This window comes from Rhinoraja longicauda, chromosome 8, assembly GCF_053455715.1.
Source record: "Rhinoraja longicauda isolate Sanriku21f chromosome 8, sRhiLon1.1, whole genome shotgun sequence".
Classification (NCBI taxonomy): domain Eukaryota; kingdom Metazoa; phylum Chordata; class Chondrichthyes; order Rajiformes; family Arhynchobatidae; genus Rhinoraja; species Rhinoraja longicauda.
Window position 1 is genome coordinate 51107379 of NC_135960.1, and position 15420 is coordinate 51122798.

At 39.1% G+C, this 15420-nt stretch overlaps 1 protein-coding gene across 3 annotated transcripts in view; it reads left to right on the plus strand.

The window, feature by feature from the left end:
* Nucleotides 1-15221, plus strand: part of LOC144595959 (cytoplasmic dynein 1 intermediate chain 2-like) — a 161395-nt gene extending 146174 nt beyond the window's left edge. For all 3 annotated transcript variants that reach the window (XM_078403941.1, XM_078403943.1, XM_078403942.1), the window contains 4 exons: nucleotides 2494-2638; nucleotides 3449-3589; nucleotides 3775-3900; nucleotides 14215-15221. In XM_078403941.1, coding sequence (XP_078260067.1) covers nucleotides 2494-2638; nucleotides 3449-3589; nucleotides 3775-3900; nucleotides 14215-14316 — 514 coding nt within the window. In that variant the 3' untranslated portion in view covers nucleotides 14317-15221. The remainder of the gene's footprint in view (nucleotides 1-2493; nucleotides 2639-3448; nucleotides 3590-3774; nucleotides 3901-14214) is intronic.
* The last annotated feature ends 199 nt before the right edge of the window (nucleotides 15222-15420 follow it).

A 15420-nucleotide genomic window follows, 5' to 3' on the forward strand; every position in this document is an offset into this window, starting at 1 on the left:
ACTCTTGTTTGTTTGTTCCTGAACTACAGCCAAAACGGTACACGATAGCACGACAATTTTAAGCCCACCTTACTCACCGTCGTCCCTTTGGTGCTAATGGAAGAAGTTTCATTGAAATTGGTGTTATATTTTTAGTTATTCACATTTTAAAGTATAAATCTATCTAGGGAAGGAGGAGGGTGGGAGGGAGGGGGAGGAGGGAGGATAAGGGGGGTTGAGGGGGATGGTGGGGGGGGGGGGGAAGGGGAGAGGAGAGGGTGCTGCGCCAATGCAGGAGAGGTTTGGGCCCAACGGGTCCACTTGGTCTAGTTTTAAATTAAAGGGCAAAAATGAGTGCAATAAAAGCAGAAAAAGGACAAAGTGCTGGAGTCACTTAGCATGTCTGGCAGCATCTATTGGATAAGCAATGGGACCTTCTTCAGACTGATTGTGGTGGGAGGTGGGGGTGGAAGAAAGCTGGAAGAGGGTTGGGCACAGGACAAAGTCTGGCAGGTGGATACAGGTGAGGGGATTTTTTGATTGGCAGATGGTTGGACAAGGCCATGGATGAAAAGACAAATATGAGATAAGGATAGAATAGGTGTGAATTGTGAAGGCAGAGGATAGAATATAGGTAGAAGAGGATGGAGGGAGGGGGAAGGGAAGAAATGGATACAAATACGTGGGTGTGAGGTGGGGGGGGGGGTTTGTAGGTTAGTCACCTAAAATTTGAAGAAGGACCTGACCCAAAATGTCACCTATTCATATTCTCCAGAGATGCTGCCTGTGCCAGTTACTCCAGCTCTTTGCCTTTTTTTGTAAACCAACATCTGCAGTTCCTTGTGTCTGCAATAAAACCAGAGTACCTTGCTAGAAAGTTGTAAATGGGTGATGTCCTGATTTTCATATACATTGCTCATATTTACAAAGATAAATATTACATCCTGTTTTATCATTTTGTCCCTCCAACACTTGAGATAAGTGAACAGTGAGTCCATTTGCTCTTGCAGCCACCTTGAAATAGTTCCATCTTTATTATGTTCCCTTGCTCTGTTGCATCTCCCCAGTGCTTTTTATATACATAAATAGGTGCCAGTATGCATGATTAATAAACATATATGTCACGTGTCTGGAAAGAAAAATAATGACCTGTTAACTTTTTTTAGAGGTGCTGGTATGCTGTACTGGTATGTACTGCTTCTCCCATATTGAATTACATCTACCATGTCTGCCCATTTCACAAGCCCATATCCTCCCTAAGTCTGCTCCCATGATTTAGTGTCAGTCTAGGTTACTGGTAAAACTATTTCAGGGCAATTGGAAACTAAAGGTCATTGGTCATTAGCATCCCTGAGAAAGAATTCTTATGTGTTGAAGTTCTGGAAAGGTTCCCTGGCTCTGCTGTATTCTCAGAGGAGAATCTGGCAGGACAGACTTGATAAAAAAATAAGTGGAATGTAGTGACTTAAATATAATAAAAGAGATATAACAAGAAATCAGAATTATATCATTTGGCTTTAATTTAACAGTAAGAAGAATTATATAGTTCCCTTAAAACTGCAAAAGGTCCTAAAGCCTATCAGTAAGTAGAATTTCAGAAGAGGTGAACAATGTGGTGAACAAGTACTCGGAATGTTTGTAAACCTTAAAGGAGTTGTAAAGTCTTCAAATCTTTGAGATTTAGTGACTCCTGTGAGATTTAAAGTTTGTTCTGAAAGTGAGTTTAAGCCAAACTTATAGCCTATTTGCTCAAAATTGGTGTTGAAAAAACTGTGATGTGGGTAGAGGAACTGGACAAATGGCATCTATTATTCAGCTGTTAAATCACCACCAGGAGGACTGATTTCAAGTGTGACCTTTGGTGCTATATCATTCCATAAGCATGAGAGCTGAAAATATTAAAATATGCAGGGCCTGTGTCTGAAACGGGCAGTAAGTGTCCTGCGTACATAAATGTGGATCTTAATCATTGTTCTTTGAACATTTATTGAAATTGGTTATAAATAGATGGGAGTACACTGGGCAATCTCCAATTAGTTGGTCTCAGACATCACATCACAAAAGCCAAAGTGTTACACCTCCTGGTAATGAAATGATATTGTGTCGCTGTCAGTATTTACATTCTGGCAACCTCAGGACAGCCAAAATTCCAAACAATGCGAGCGAAATTGATGCCCAACTATGCTAAATACTGAGGCCAACAGCATTGAGTAGCATCACCAGGACATTGACACCTGCACTTTTGACAATATTGCTCTGAAGATTAATATCATATCAAATAAAATGTTTTTGAAGTAAATGAAGCTGTTTTCTTGTTGAGGTTTATTAAATTATTGATTCTCAAATTAATATTGAGTGGATTTTTTAAACTTAGCATTCTCCTCCATGTGATGCTATGTTATAAAGGTTGTGGCATCTTGCTTGTCTAAACAGTGTTTTCTCCATGCATCAATCTACAATATTTATGCACTTTATTAATAGTAATTTACCTACTTGACTTTCTGTTTGCTGCAGCAAAGCTGGAATTAGTGAGATTTTTGATGGTCATCAAGGGCCAATCACAGGTATTCATTATCACACTGCAGCCGGACCAGCTGACTTCTCTCATCTTTTTGTAACCTCTTCCTTTGATTGGACAGTCAAATTATGGACAACTAAGGTAGGTTTATATTGCTATTCATATTACTAAAGTGTACCTGGCTACCTTATCTAACCATGAATTTGTTAGGTTCAGATAGGTATAAATAAGTTCTATCAAAATATATGGGCTAAGTTTGGGGTAGAGCTTTATTCAGGTTAGTTTGACACTGTGTCATGAGAGGCAGCACTGTTAGTTGCATTCAACCAGAAAGGATCTCACTTGGGAAGTTATTTTTGGATGTTGATTTCAAGTTTGACTCTTTTATATCAGAGGCAAAATGTGAAGGAGTGTGAAATGTGAAAAAGTAAGCAGACCACAGAGTGAATGAGAATCATTGCCAGGGTCAGAAAACATTATGACAGATTTCCATGGCCAGGGAGTGGCATAAACTCATGGCAGAGGTCTTGGGAACTGGAAGGTAAATGAAGATGAAGGACTTGATGTGAGCTTGGAACGGCTTTTTCAGCTATATCACATCTGCCTCTGTGTCAATATCCTGATGTAATATTCTGCAAATGCCTCTGTCTCAAGTAGGAAATAATGTTAGGACTCTGGCTTGGTATGGAACTAGGTCTTAATTTTAAAATCTAGCATACTGCACTACTGTATTCCATGGCTATATTTAACTTGCAATACTTCAGTGACACCAGGTGATGTGATGGACGAGTAAAGTAATATAAATTACATGTAGGTAGACAAAAAATTTGCACCATATCTTTATTTTGAACTGGTGTGTTTTGAACTGTTTTGACAAGCCTTCAATTAAAATGTTTCTTTGTTTTTAAGGGAATTATATAATTTTGTCTTTAAAATGTAAAACTTTTTCAGAATAACAAGCCTCTATACTCCTTTGAAGACAATGCCGATTATGTTTATGATGTTATGTGGTCTCCCACTCATCCTGCCATGTTTGCTTGTGTTGATGGAATGGGAAGACTTGATTTGTGGAATCTAAACAATGACACCGAGGTAAGTAAAATCTATTGGTCCACATCACATTTTTTTTAGTACAATAGTATGAATGTAATTTCAGATACAGTATTACAAACAAGAAAATAGCTGTTAAATAAAAGCATTTTTTCAAGACACTTTCCCTGTCAAACTTTCAGAATCCTTGTATATTACAAACATAATTTTCTAAACAACTTTTCCAGGTACCTACAGCAAGTATAACAGTTCACAATAATCCTGCATTAAACCGTGTGAAATGGACTCAGACGGGAAGAGAAATTGCTGTGGGCAATTCAGAAGGCCAGATACTGATTTATGATGTAGGAGAGGTAAGTAACTCACCTTTGTTGTTAAATTGTGTATTTCGCACAGCAATTTGGAATGGGTTGGGTTTGGTAAAAGTTGGTACATTACAGATGAGATTCTACAACAAGAGTATCAAGAAAATTGTCAGCAGCTTTGACATCTTGATCTCTCCTCTGTGTTCTTTTGTTAATCATGCCATTCTTCATTGCCTCTCTTCTGCTGCCCCATCTGAATGGGACTTTTATTTCTAACTAGCACATCTTCAGCATAACCTTTATTCCAACTCATAAATGGAACCTGTGGATTTTTTATACTGCAGTGCTGCATCACTTTCTCATCTGCTTGTTATCATTTTCTTCGATTGCACAACTAAGGCATAAACAGGCCACTCAACCCACTATATCGATGGTGTTTATCAGGGACCTATCTAGATTTGCTAATGCCATTAGCAAACTTGGATCAACTGCACATGACCCTCTCGTTCAAATTATTGGTATTGATGGTGAGCACTTGGTGCTCCAGCAGCAATCCACAAGCACCTCACTACAATCTGCCTTATCAAATGATTCCTTTATTCTTAATATATCCTCCCTGCATGCCAGTATAACACCCTTATACCAAGGTTATAAATTTGTTAAAAGTCAAAATCCATGATGAAGGTTATCACAACTTGGGAATTTATCATCATTCAGTTAAATTTATACTAGAGCAGTAGATCTGTATTTCTGTGGTTTTCTAACTTCTGTGAAGATAGACACAAGATGTATGGTTAATTTCTCTACCAATCCCACAGTATAATTTCTCATTGAACATTAAGTAGAGCTGATCTTTTCCTTTTTACATATGTATAGAAGCTATACAGACTGTTTCACACTGGACCATGGTTTTGTTGCTTCGTTATCCATCACTAAATTCTGAATTTACAATGAACACCAAATCCTCTGCCTCACTCCGTTTTCTCCCTTCCAATTAACTTTGCTTTAATTAGAGCCATTTTCCACTTTTGGATTTCTGTGTCATCAAAGGAATATATATTGCTTCCAAACCAGGTATTAATGCTTTCCCAAGTGCCAGAGCCACCTTTGTAGTTTACTTTATTCATATTTAGAATCCCAATTTCAGATCAAACAGAATCATTTTTGATTTTAAATGAAGTTCTCCATTAAAAAATTGCCCTAAAGACTCCTTGGTGTCCAATCACCAATTAATCCGACCAGTTCAAAATGCAGGATCTAAATAGCCTGTTTCTCAGCATGTTAATCTAGAAAACCAATTGGTAGACTGTCTTAATTCATCAAGTATATGTACATAGATTAAAGTTCCGCAGATGCCCTTGGAGGCCTAAAAATAACGAGCAAAAATCTTTGGTAGCAGTTATTAGTTCTACTGAAACTCTGTACTTAGCATTCGTTTCAAATTAATGTTCTTCATCGCTGCTGTCTTTATCCCTTTCTTTAAAATCAAGCAGAGACCATTCTTTCAAAAGGTAGCCTAGAATATTTCATTTTTAACCTTGACATTTCATAACTGCATCTAACGGTTTTAGATCTTACTCTTTTATTTCTGTTCATGCCAGTAGTTTATCTACCTTGCCACAATGCTGCTTGCATTTAGATAAGGAGCCATCAATTTCTTCTTCCAATCATTTTTCCTTGTCCTGACACTACAGGTGTCAGAGGTGATGGGGAGAAGGCAGGAGAATGGGGTTAGGAGGGAGATAGATCAGCCATGATTGAATGGTGGAGTGGACTTGATGGGCCAAATGGCCTATTTCTACTCCTATCATATGATCTAATTCAGGGAATGCTTGTGTTCTCACTGTCCCTTCCTGAAATTCTGTTTTGTCATTATCCATGTTGCCTTTTGGTAGTGTTGCTTTCTTTATTCTCTTAAACCTCCTAAATTTTATTTCGTCAGTTTCCTTCCACTCTCTGCTATTCAGTTAAAGCATTATCCAAGGCCCGAGTTATTTATTTCAAATGAAGTTCATCCATTTTTTAAGTTAATTTTTCTAAAGTTAATGCATCCCACCATTTAACATCCAATTTCTGTCCAATTAATTCAAGAACGTATCTTGTAAGAAATTGCCTGTTATTCTATCATCTTGCAAAGAGGGAAGACTCGTTTCTAATGCTGCTTGCAATTTTGAATAACTACAAGCTACATTACACCAGGGGGAACTTAACCAAACAATGAGGTGCATGCTAAAGTCCTCACCATATTTACTGGAGGACTTTTCAAACAGTTGGATATTGCCACCACTCCATTTTCAGATACAATCAGTCAAACTCTTTATTTTGTATTAATAAATCTTCACTGCTAATTACAAATGTATTCTGACTTCTTTCCCCTCATATTCTACTAATTTTTCCATTTGGGAAGGTTATAATCTTTAGGACTGGATCCAGTATTTTGTGGTAATAGGTAAGAAAAAGTGCTTGTAATGGCAGTTTCTATATCTTCTCAAAGTCCAACTTTGATAGCCATTACTGCTCGGGGATGGAATGGAGTTATAGCTTACGCACACACCGCACTCTGAGATAACATAAACTAATCTTCCAAACGCTGTTTCTTGATTAATTGGTCTTTATTAAAGTAGCACAAATCAAAAGAGTAATTCATAACTTTTCGTTCTTATCAACTGTTTCTTCTTCAAACAATAGAGTAAAGATCGTGTGGTTGTGGCTGGCGTGGTTGCGGTTGTGGCTGGTGTGAGTGTGGTAAAAAATTGGGTTCTCTCTATCCTCCAAGACTAAACTGACCCACAATCTGTGGCTACGCTAGCCCCCTCCGATGTAGACACTTCCCATTAGGTATCAAATCACACCCACAAGCATGCAAAAAAGACAGAAACTAGAAATATTAAACATAGCCATAATACAATGACAGTAACTAATTTAAGCGTAACTGGCTCCTACACACTGGCCCCTAATTGTTCTACGTATATAACATATATAACAAAGCAATTACCAATAGATATTAAAATGAGCTATAAAAGCTTAATATATCAAAAACAAAAGTAATATGCATTATATGTTGGCATTCAAATTTCTTTAGCAATTCTTCAATCTTCACCTTCACCTTCTAGAAGCAGACATATCTTGGTTATCAGTCTTACCAAGATGTTGTCCAAAGTTTGAGGTCGTACAGTACGCACAAAACCTTTAACATCTGGCATGATCTCCAGTATCTTTAGCAGAGATTTCAGTTTCCAGGTTAAACTTTGGCCATTCTCGGTCTGGTTTACAGAGAAACTCTGGCCCATTGATCCATCTCTTACCGCTTAAGAAGCGGTCTGCTGTTAATCCTCTAGAGGCTTCATCCGCAGGATTTTCCTTGATATTAACATATTTCCACTGTGATACATTAGTAGCATCCTTTACAAAAGAGATCCTGTTTGCTACAAATGTTAGGAAGTGTTTGTTTTCATTGTTGATGTACTTAAGCACTGTCATGCTATCAGTCCAGAAGGTAGATTCCTCCAGCTTAAACTGCAGCTCTTTTTGCAGCAATATGTCAATTCTGACAGCAAAGACTGCGGCTGTAAGCTCCATTCTGGGAATCGTCATTTGCTTCAATGGTGCCACTCTGGCCTTTCCCATTAAGAATGCAACATGTACGTCATTGTTAACATTTTTCATTCTTAGATATTAAACAGTACCTTAACTACTTTCACCTGCGTCAGAAAAGTGATGCATCTGTGCATATTTGATTCGACCAAAGTTTGCGGTCCACTCTGAACACTGAGATCTTGTCGATATCCACTAACCACTCTGTCCATCGCTGAGAGAAGATTTGCATTATACTCTCATCCCATCTAAGTTTCTTCTTGCAGGGATCCTGCAAAATTAATTTGGCTGGTAGTGTAAATGGTGCAAGAAATCCCAAAGGGTCGTAAACAGAACCAATGACGGACAGGATGCCCCGTCTTGTACATGGTCGCTCCTGAATCGAAATTCTGAACTTGAACACATCCGTTTCAATGCACCAGTGCAATCCCAGTGCTCTCTCCATAGGCAGATTGTCTTTGTCCAAATCCAACTCCCGGGTCTCCTTGGCTCTGTTATCTAGTGAAATGGTTTCCAATACAGCACAGCCGTTGCTGATCCATTTCGATAGCATGAATCCTCCCTTTTTGCAGAGGGAAGTCAGATGTTTTACCATTTGGATTGCTTCCTGTTCCGTAGACATGGATTTTAAACAATCGTCCAGATAGAAATTGCTCTTTACTGTGTTTGTCACTTCTTCTGGAAAGTGAGCTTTATTATCCTTAGCGGTTTTCCTCAATGCGAAGTTTGCACAACTTGGTGATCACACTGCTCCAAAGAAATGTACCTTCATCCGGTATTCAACGAGATCTTGTTGTGCATCACCATCCGGCCACCATAGGAATCGCAAGTAGTCAACATGCTTTTCCGATACCTTGACCTGATGAAACATTGCCTTGATATCCGGCATCAAAGCCACCGGCTCTTGTCTGAATCTGATGAGAACTCCGATGAGTGAGTTCGTTAGGTCTGGGCCCTGCAGCAGTTGACAGTTAAGTGATTTACCCTTGAAAACCGCAGCACAGTCAAAGACCACTCTTAAAGTTCCTTTCTTTGAATGATTCACCCCATGGTGTGGGATGTACCAAAGTTTTCCATCACTTCGATTCAGCTGGTCTTCTGGTACCCTTTCAGCATAACCATTATCAATCATCTCTGTGAGGAAAGATGTATATTCATCATAAAAATTTCGTATTCTTGCCAAACTTGCGTTTCAGATTCTGAATGCATTGTTCTGCAATGCGACGGCTATTCGGCACACTAACACTTTCTTGTTTGAAAGGTAAATCTAGGCAATAGTGTCCCTCTATCATCCTTATTGAGTGATTCATAATTTCCAAAAAAAAAATACATCTTCTCTGGACATTTATGATTCTTTGCAGGTTCTTTTATTTAAGTCGTGATTATATTGTTTGGTCAACAAATCCTCTAGATTTACAATAGACATTCGATTGACGGCAGCGGCAGTATGGTTATTCTTTTCCCTGCCTTTGTTGTTCCGAGTAGGGTTCTCACAGCAAACTGTTCATCTCCTTGACTGGTAACAACCTTCCTAGGTTCTAATGCCTTCAAAGCATTCGTTCCGATAAGTAGGTCGATATCAGAATTTATTTCAGGTATCTTGACATCTTTCAAGTCCATTATTTCAAGTCTTCTTGCTTTGGTATATTTGGATGAGAAACGGGCATAGTCTCACGTGTAAACACATCAGATATGTGTATAAAATTGTCTTCCTCCAGACTAGATAGTTCCATACTTGTGATATGATAACTATTGTAGCATTTCTGATCATTTATGGTATTCAAGAGAAGTTTAATCTTTTCTCCTGTGATGTCCAGCCTTCTCATCAAGCTTTCTGTGCATAAGGTAGCTGAACTTCCACTGTCCAAAAATGCATATGTTTGTAACACTGTATTCCCCTTGCTGCTCCTTACCTGTACTGGTAAGATGGAGAAAATGCAGGTTTCTACCCCGACCCCAATATGCGCGTTTATCTGAGGTGAGGCAACATCACCACCCCTAGCTCACTTCTCCTTTTGTTCCATTTGCTCCGGCTTCTCATCCGTATTCCTCTGTTCAATGTGAAGTAATTCAGGATGATCTTGTTTGCATATATTACAAGTTATCCGACTCCTGCAGTCTTTAACCATGTGTCCTTGCTTCAGACATCCATAACAGATTCCCTTCTCCTTCAAGAAGTCCATTTTTTCTTTATATTCCTTCTTCTTGAATTTTCGACACCATCTTATAGTGTGACCAACTTAATTTCATGAAAAACAAAACATTTGTGGTTTAATGGTAGATGCATCTCTTTTCATACCGTCCTTCGTTTCTACAGGTATTACAGCGGCAGCAAAACTGCTTTCCTTAGGTCCTGATCCTCCCTTTGTTTTAGTAAAGGTAGAGTCTTTGACAGTTGCTGGTTTAGGATCTTGAATATTCCCATGGCGTAGGTTTGACATTAACATTTCTTTCCATGAAATTCGCCAGGTCAGGAAGCATGGCCTCTATCGTCAACCTCCTGTATCAGGCCTGCTTTATCTCTCCTTCTTTTCTCTAAGCCTCTAGGGCAGTTTTGGAATGATAGCCTTCATATTACTAACGACATTCATTTTTTCCATGTGGTTGCTATTTCTCATCGAGTTACAACAACCCCTAAGAAATATCGCAAACTCATGCAAAGCCTTCACATCTTCCACCTTGATAACTGACCAAGTGAAGGCCTTCTTCATGCATGCATTAGCAATCTTCTGTTTGTTACCAAAATGCTCTTTAAGCAACTCTCTTGCCGTTTGATAACCCTCATCCGCAGGCAAATGTCGACAACTTTTAACAAGCTGGTTCGAATATCCGCTTGTGTATTGCTCCAGAAATTGTAAGCGATCTGTGACTAGTAGTTTTCATTTCCACTCCTTCTTCAAACGCTATTATAACAGTTTCATATTGCAAAGGATCACCATCATATTTAGGGATTTCCATTGGGGGTAAGGTGGAAGAAAGATTTTGTTGAGCCAGGAGCTCGCTGATTCTCGTTTGATTCCTCACCAATTCATAGAATTCACTTTGAGATCCCTGGTTTCGTGCAGATCGATCCGGGTAAATTTTGTCACGAGTCCCATGATCAGTTGTTTGTTTCTGGCTGGGCGCAGGTGGCTGATGAACAGACCTCTGAGAAGAGTACTGGGTTGGCCCATTTCGAGCCTTAACAGACATCCCAAAGGTTGGTTGCTTTGGTCTTGCACCCGGTTGCTTTGGTGAAGTTTTGTCACCCATCCACTTACTCAGTGCCAGTTCTGCGTCATGAGACCAGACTGGCTCTGGCTGTGGGTTGACTTTAGCTGCTGTTTCCAGCTTAGTAGCTCCTTCTTGGATTAAGGAACTTTTCTTCTGAGATGCTCTCGAGCTGCATTTTGATCTTTGGCCTTCTGGTATGTCCCTCCTTGGTTATTTTCAACGGTTCCTTCTCCCTCTTTAACTGTTCTGCCTGTCTCTTCAGCTGTTCATCTCATTCCTCAGCCTCCCTTTTCAGCTGTTCTTCTTGTTCCTTAATCTCATATTTTTTCTCCAAGGCGGCACTAGCGAGAGAGCAGCCATCTCAGCTTCAGCTTCCATTTGAGCAGAGACCCTTGTAGTTGAACTGGCTACAGAACCAGATTTATGTCTGGATCTTCGCATTGAAACGTTTGAGACACTATCCCGAGGTGTAATTTCTTCTCCCACTTCAACACCTTGTTGCATCGCACCTTCTACTGTAGAGTGCAATGTTTGAGCTATGGTTTCAGACAACCACTTCTCCGCGTCAGCCATGAAACCATCGAAACATTCCACCCTCTCTTGGAACCGAGTGTGCCATTCGAGTTCTGGCTTGGTCAGTTGTAAACTCAGTATTGATTTTTGTTTTTCTCCAACCCCATGGCAAAGATCGAGTAATTGATCCAGATTAAATTGTACTCTGTTTGCATTCTCATCTGATTCCATTAGTTCCTTCTGATTTTCAATTAATTTGATGACCTGCTTCCACAACTGTCTCTATCCTTTTGGCATCTTTCCAGGTAGGCTGCTTCTCCCTTCTCCGAAAGTTTGATGTTTCTCTTCTCATATCTTCTTGATTTTTGCTCCGCATCTCCCTCCTGTGGCGGTTCTTCATACTTACCTGATGGAAATCAAAATAGGACGTACAGGGTAAATGGTAGGGAATTGAGGAATGCAGTGGAACAGAGGGATCTGGGAATAACTGTGCATTGTTCCCTGAAGGTGGAAGCTCATGTGGATAGGGTGGTGAAGAAGGCGTTTGGTATGCTTGCCTTTATAAATCAGAGCATCGAGTATAGAAGTTGGGATGTAATGTTAAAATTGTACAGGGCATTGGTGAGGCCGAATCTGGAGTATGGTGTGCAGTTCTGGTCGCCAAATTATAGGAAGGATGTCGACAAAATGGAGAGGGTACAGAGGAGATTTACTAGAATGTTGCCTGGGTTTCAGCACTTAAGCTACAGAGAGAGGTTGAGCAGGTTGGGTCTTTATTCTTTGGAGCGTAGAAGGTTGAGGGGGGACTTGATAGAGGTTTTTAAAATTTTGAGAGGGACGGACAGAGTTGACGTGGGTAGGCTTTTCCCTTTGAGAGTGGGGAAGATTCCAACAAGGGGACATAGCTTCAGAATTGAGGGACAAAAGTTTAGGGGTAACATGAGGGGTAACTTCTTTACTCAGAGGGTGGTGGCTGTATGGAATGGGCTTCCGGTGGAAGTGGTGGAGGCAGGCTCGATTTTATTATTTAAGAGTAAATTGGATAGGTATATGGATAAGAGGGGATTGGAGGGTTATGGTCTGAGTGCAGGTAGATGAGACTAGGTCAGGGAGAGTGGTCGGCGTGGACTGGTAGGGCCGAACGGGCCTGTTTCCGTGCTGTAGTTGTTATATGGTTATATGGAAGATCCATGATGAATTGGTGCGTATCGCTATGATCCATAAACACCAGAAGAATTTTCAAAACATCATTATTGTCAAGGCTGTGAGAGTCCTCTTGGTAAACAATCGTTAGCTGAGCAACTTATCTTGTTGAAGTTCACATCGTTATTTTCAAGGTCATACTCTGCAAGTTTGGTTTTCTTATCTCCTCATAGCATAAACAAGCTTCTTGTATCACAGAGTACTTCTGCAGAATTTTCTCACAGGCTTTTAAGCTTTTAAACTTCTTAACTTAAAATTACGACTAAACAGTCGTGACTACTCACGGTACCCGGTCAATGAGGTCTTCAATCTTCCAATTATCCAGGTGTAGACCGTGTCAATTTGCCTTCGACCGGCAGATTCTTTGTTCCAGGATTTCAACTCTAATCTCTGGCAGAGATTCAGCCTCTTCTTCAGTTCCACTGTTGAATCGGATTTTACTTGTAGAACAGTCTTTCTTAGAAAAGTTTTTTTACTTGGATTCCATTCGGAAAACAGTTTTTTACTTAGATGTAATGGCAGTTTCTATACCTTCTCAAAGTCCAACTTTGATAGCCATTACTTCTCGGGGATGGAATGGAGGTATAGCTTACACACACACTGCACTCTGAGATAACAAAAACAAATCTTCCAAACGCTATTTCTTGATTAATTGGTCTTTATTATAGTAGCACAAATCAAAAGAGTAATTCATAACTTTTTGTTCTTATCAACTGTTTCTTCTTCAAACAATACAGTAAAGATCGTGTAGTCGTTACCGTGTGGTTGTGGCTGGCGTGAGGTTGTGTGGTAAAAAACTATTCTCTCCATCCTCCGAGACTAAGCTGACCCACAATCTCTGTGGCTACGCTAACCTCTGATGTAGACACTCCCCATTACGTATCAAATCACACCCACAAGCATGCAAAAAAGACAGAAACTAAAAATGTTAAACGTAGCCATAATACAATGACAGTAACTAATTTAAGCGTAAATGGCTCCCAGTGCTGAGAACTTTCATTGGCTTTCTGCTTTGTGTTTCCTCATCAAATATATATAATTTTCACAATTAAGTAGGTCAATGAGCTTGGATCTTTGCTACAATACAAGCTCTTAAGTGATAGCAGAATTAGGCCAATCGTCCTATCAAGTTTACTCATCCATACAATCATGGCTGATCTATCTCTTCCTCCTAACCTCATTCTCCTACCTTCTCCCCATAACTCCTGACACCTGCACTAATCAAGAATCTATCTCTGCCTTATAAATATCCATTGACTTGGCCTCCTCCTTTAATTAAAGAAGTTCCTCGTCTCCTTCCAAAAGGACCATGCTTTTATTCTGAGGCTATTTCTATGACCTCTAATCCTAGACTCTTCCACTAGTGAAAACGTCCTCCATATCTACTCTACCCAGGCCTTTCACGATTCGGTAAGTTTCAATGAGATCCCCCCCCCTGCCGCCCTTCTAAACTCCAGCAAGTAGGGACCAAGTGCTGTCAAACGCTCATCATATGGTAATGGGGCAACTAATCTGAAATCTAGTGAAGGATGATATTTATTTATTAACTTTTGTAGTGGGCCAACTGTTTATTTGAGTCCAGAGTGACTATCATGACCAGATTTCATTTGAATGGGAGATCATTCAGACAATAGCTTTATCACCAAAGGTATTATAATGTTGGAATTTACTCAAACTAGATGCATTTCAAAATATTATCAGAATTTAACATTACTGGCCCTTCTGTTTTGCAAGATGATACTTTGTCTACTGTCTATTGCATCTATTTTGTTTTAAATTGTCTACATACCAAATTAACTGAAGGGTATGAGAGCTTAAAACTTCTTTCTTTTTTCACAGCAAATAGCAGTTCCTCGAAGTGACGAATGGACACGCTTCGCTCGCACTTTGGCAGAAATAAATGCAAACAGAGCTGATGCAGAGGAGGAAATTGCAGCATAAATAGCAGATCAGAATTCAAGCCAAGACCTGAATGTAGAGTAGGAAACATTTCAATTTACTGTCCAATTAAACTTAGAATCTTGGTTGGTATAACAGCTAAATGAATTGCTGCCCAAAATTGTTCATTCCATTCTCCCCCCATTCAGTAAAATGAGTCTCATTACATTATAAAAGGTGGTCAAATTAACATTTGACCAAATGTCGCTAATTTGTGCAATGGGTAAGAGGGTAGAATTAGCAATTTTATTTAAAAAATGCACACTTCGGGAATTGAATGTAGCTGTCATTATTTTTAATATCTACTATCATAAAGGTTATACTTTCCTGTATTAAATTTGTAATTTAAGTATTTTTCTGAAAATCAGTTTCTATGGTTCAGTGATCCTGATAGCCCATTTATCCATCACTGACATTTTGAACTCACCATGTCACATGTATGACTGCAAGAGTCACCCTGTAAGCAGTTGACATTGTTGCACTTAATGACCAAAAAGGCAAGGGACATTGTGAGAAGTTAAATCTGCATTTTTTCTCTTGTAGTTTTGCTATTGTTAGAAATACAACTTACCCTTATTAGACTTTTGAGTACATTTTAAAAACTTTGGGGAATGTGAAAGTTGTACCAACATTTATAATTCCAGACGGTTGGGCATTGGAAGATTCAGGAAATCTAAACTAAGACAAAATTCAGTAGCATCTGTGAAAAATAAAGTTAAGATTTGAGGTTTGTGACCCGACATATATTTTTTCTCCACATCAGCCGCTTGACCTGAAAGTATTTATAATGTTTTGTTTTTATTAAGCTATGTTTAACAACAGATAAGGCATAAAAATTAATCTTTACGAATGTAAAAGCAAGCATTTCTTTTAATACTGATCTGTAATAAAATACTAATTTCTTAAAAGGCCTGAATTACTTTAAAGTGTGATCTCAATTTACAGAACTTTAATAAAAACACCCAGGTTCTTAAAATATTTGTCAACTGCTGTTAACTAATTTAAAAAAATAGCCCAACCATTGCATAGTTCAACACCTATGTTAGCCAACTTGACTGTTTCTCAGCTGTCTCTGAACTAGTAAGATTTTTTTTAATTATCATGCCT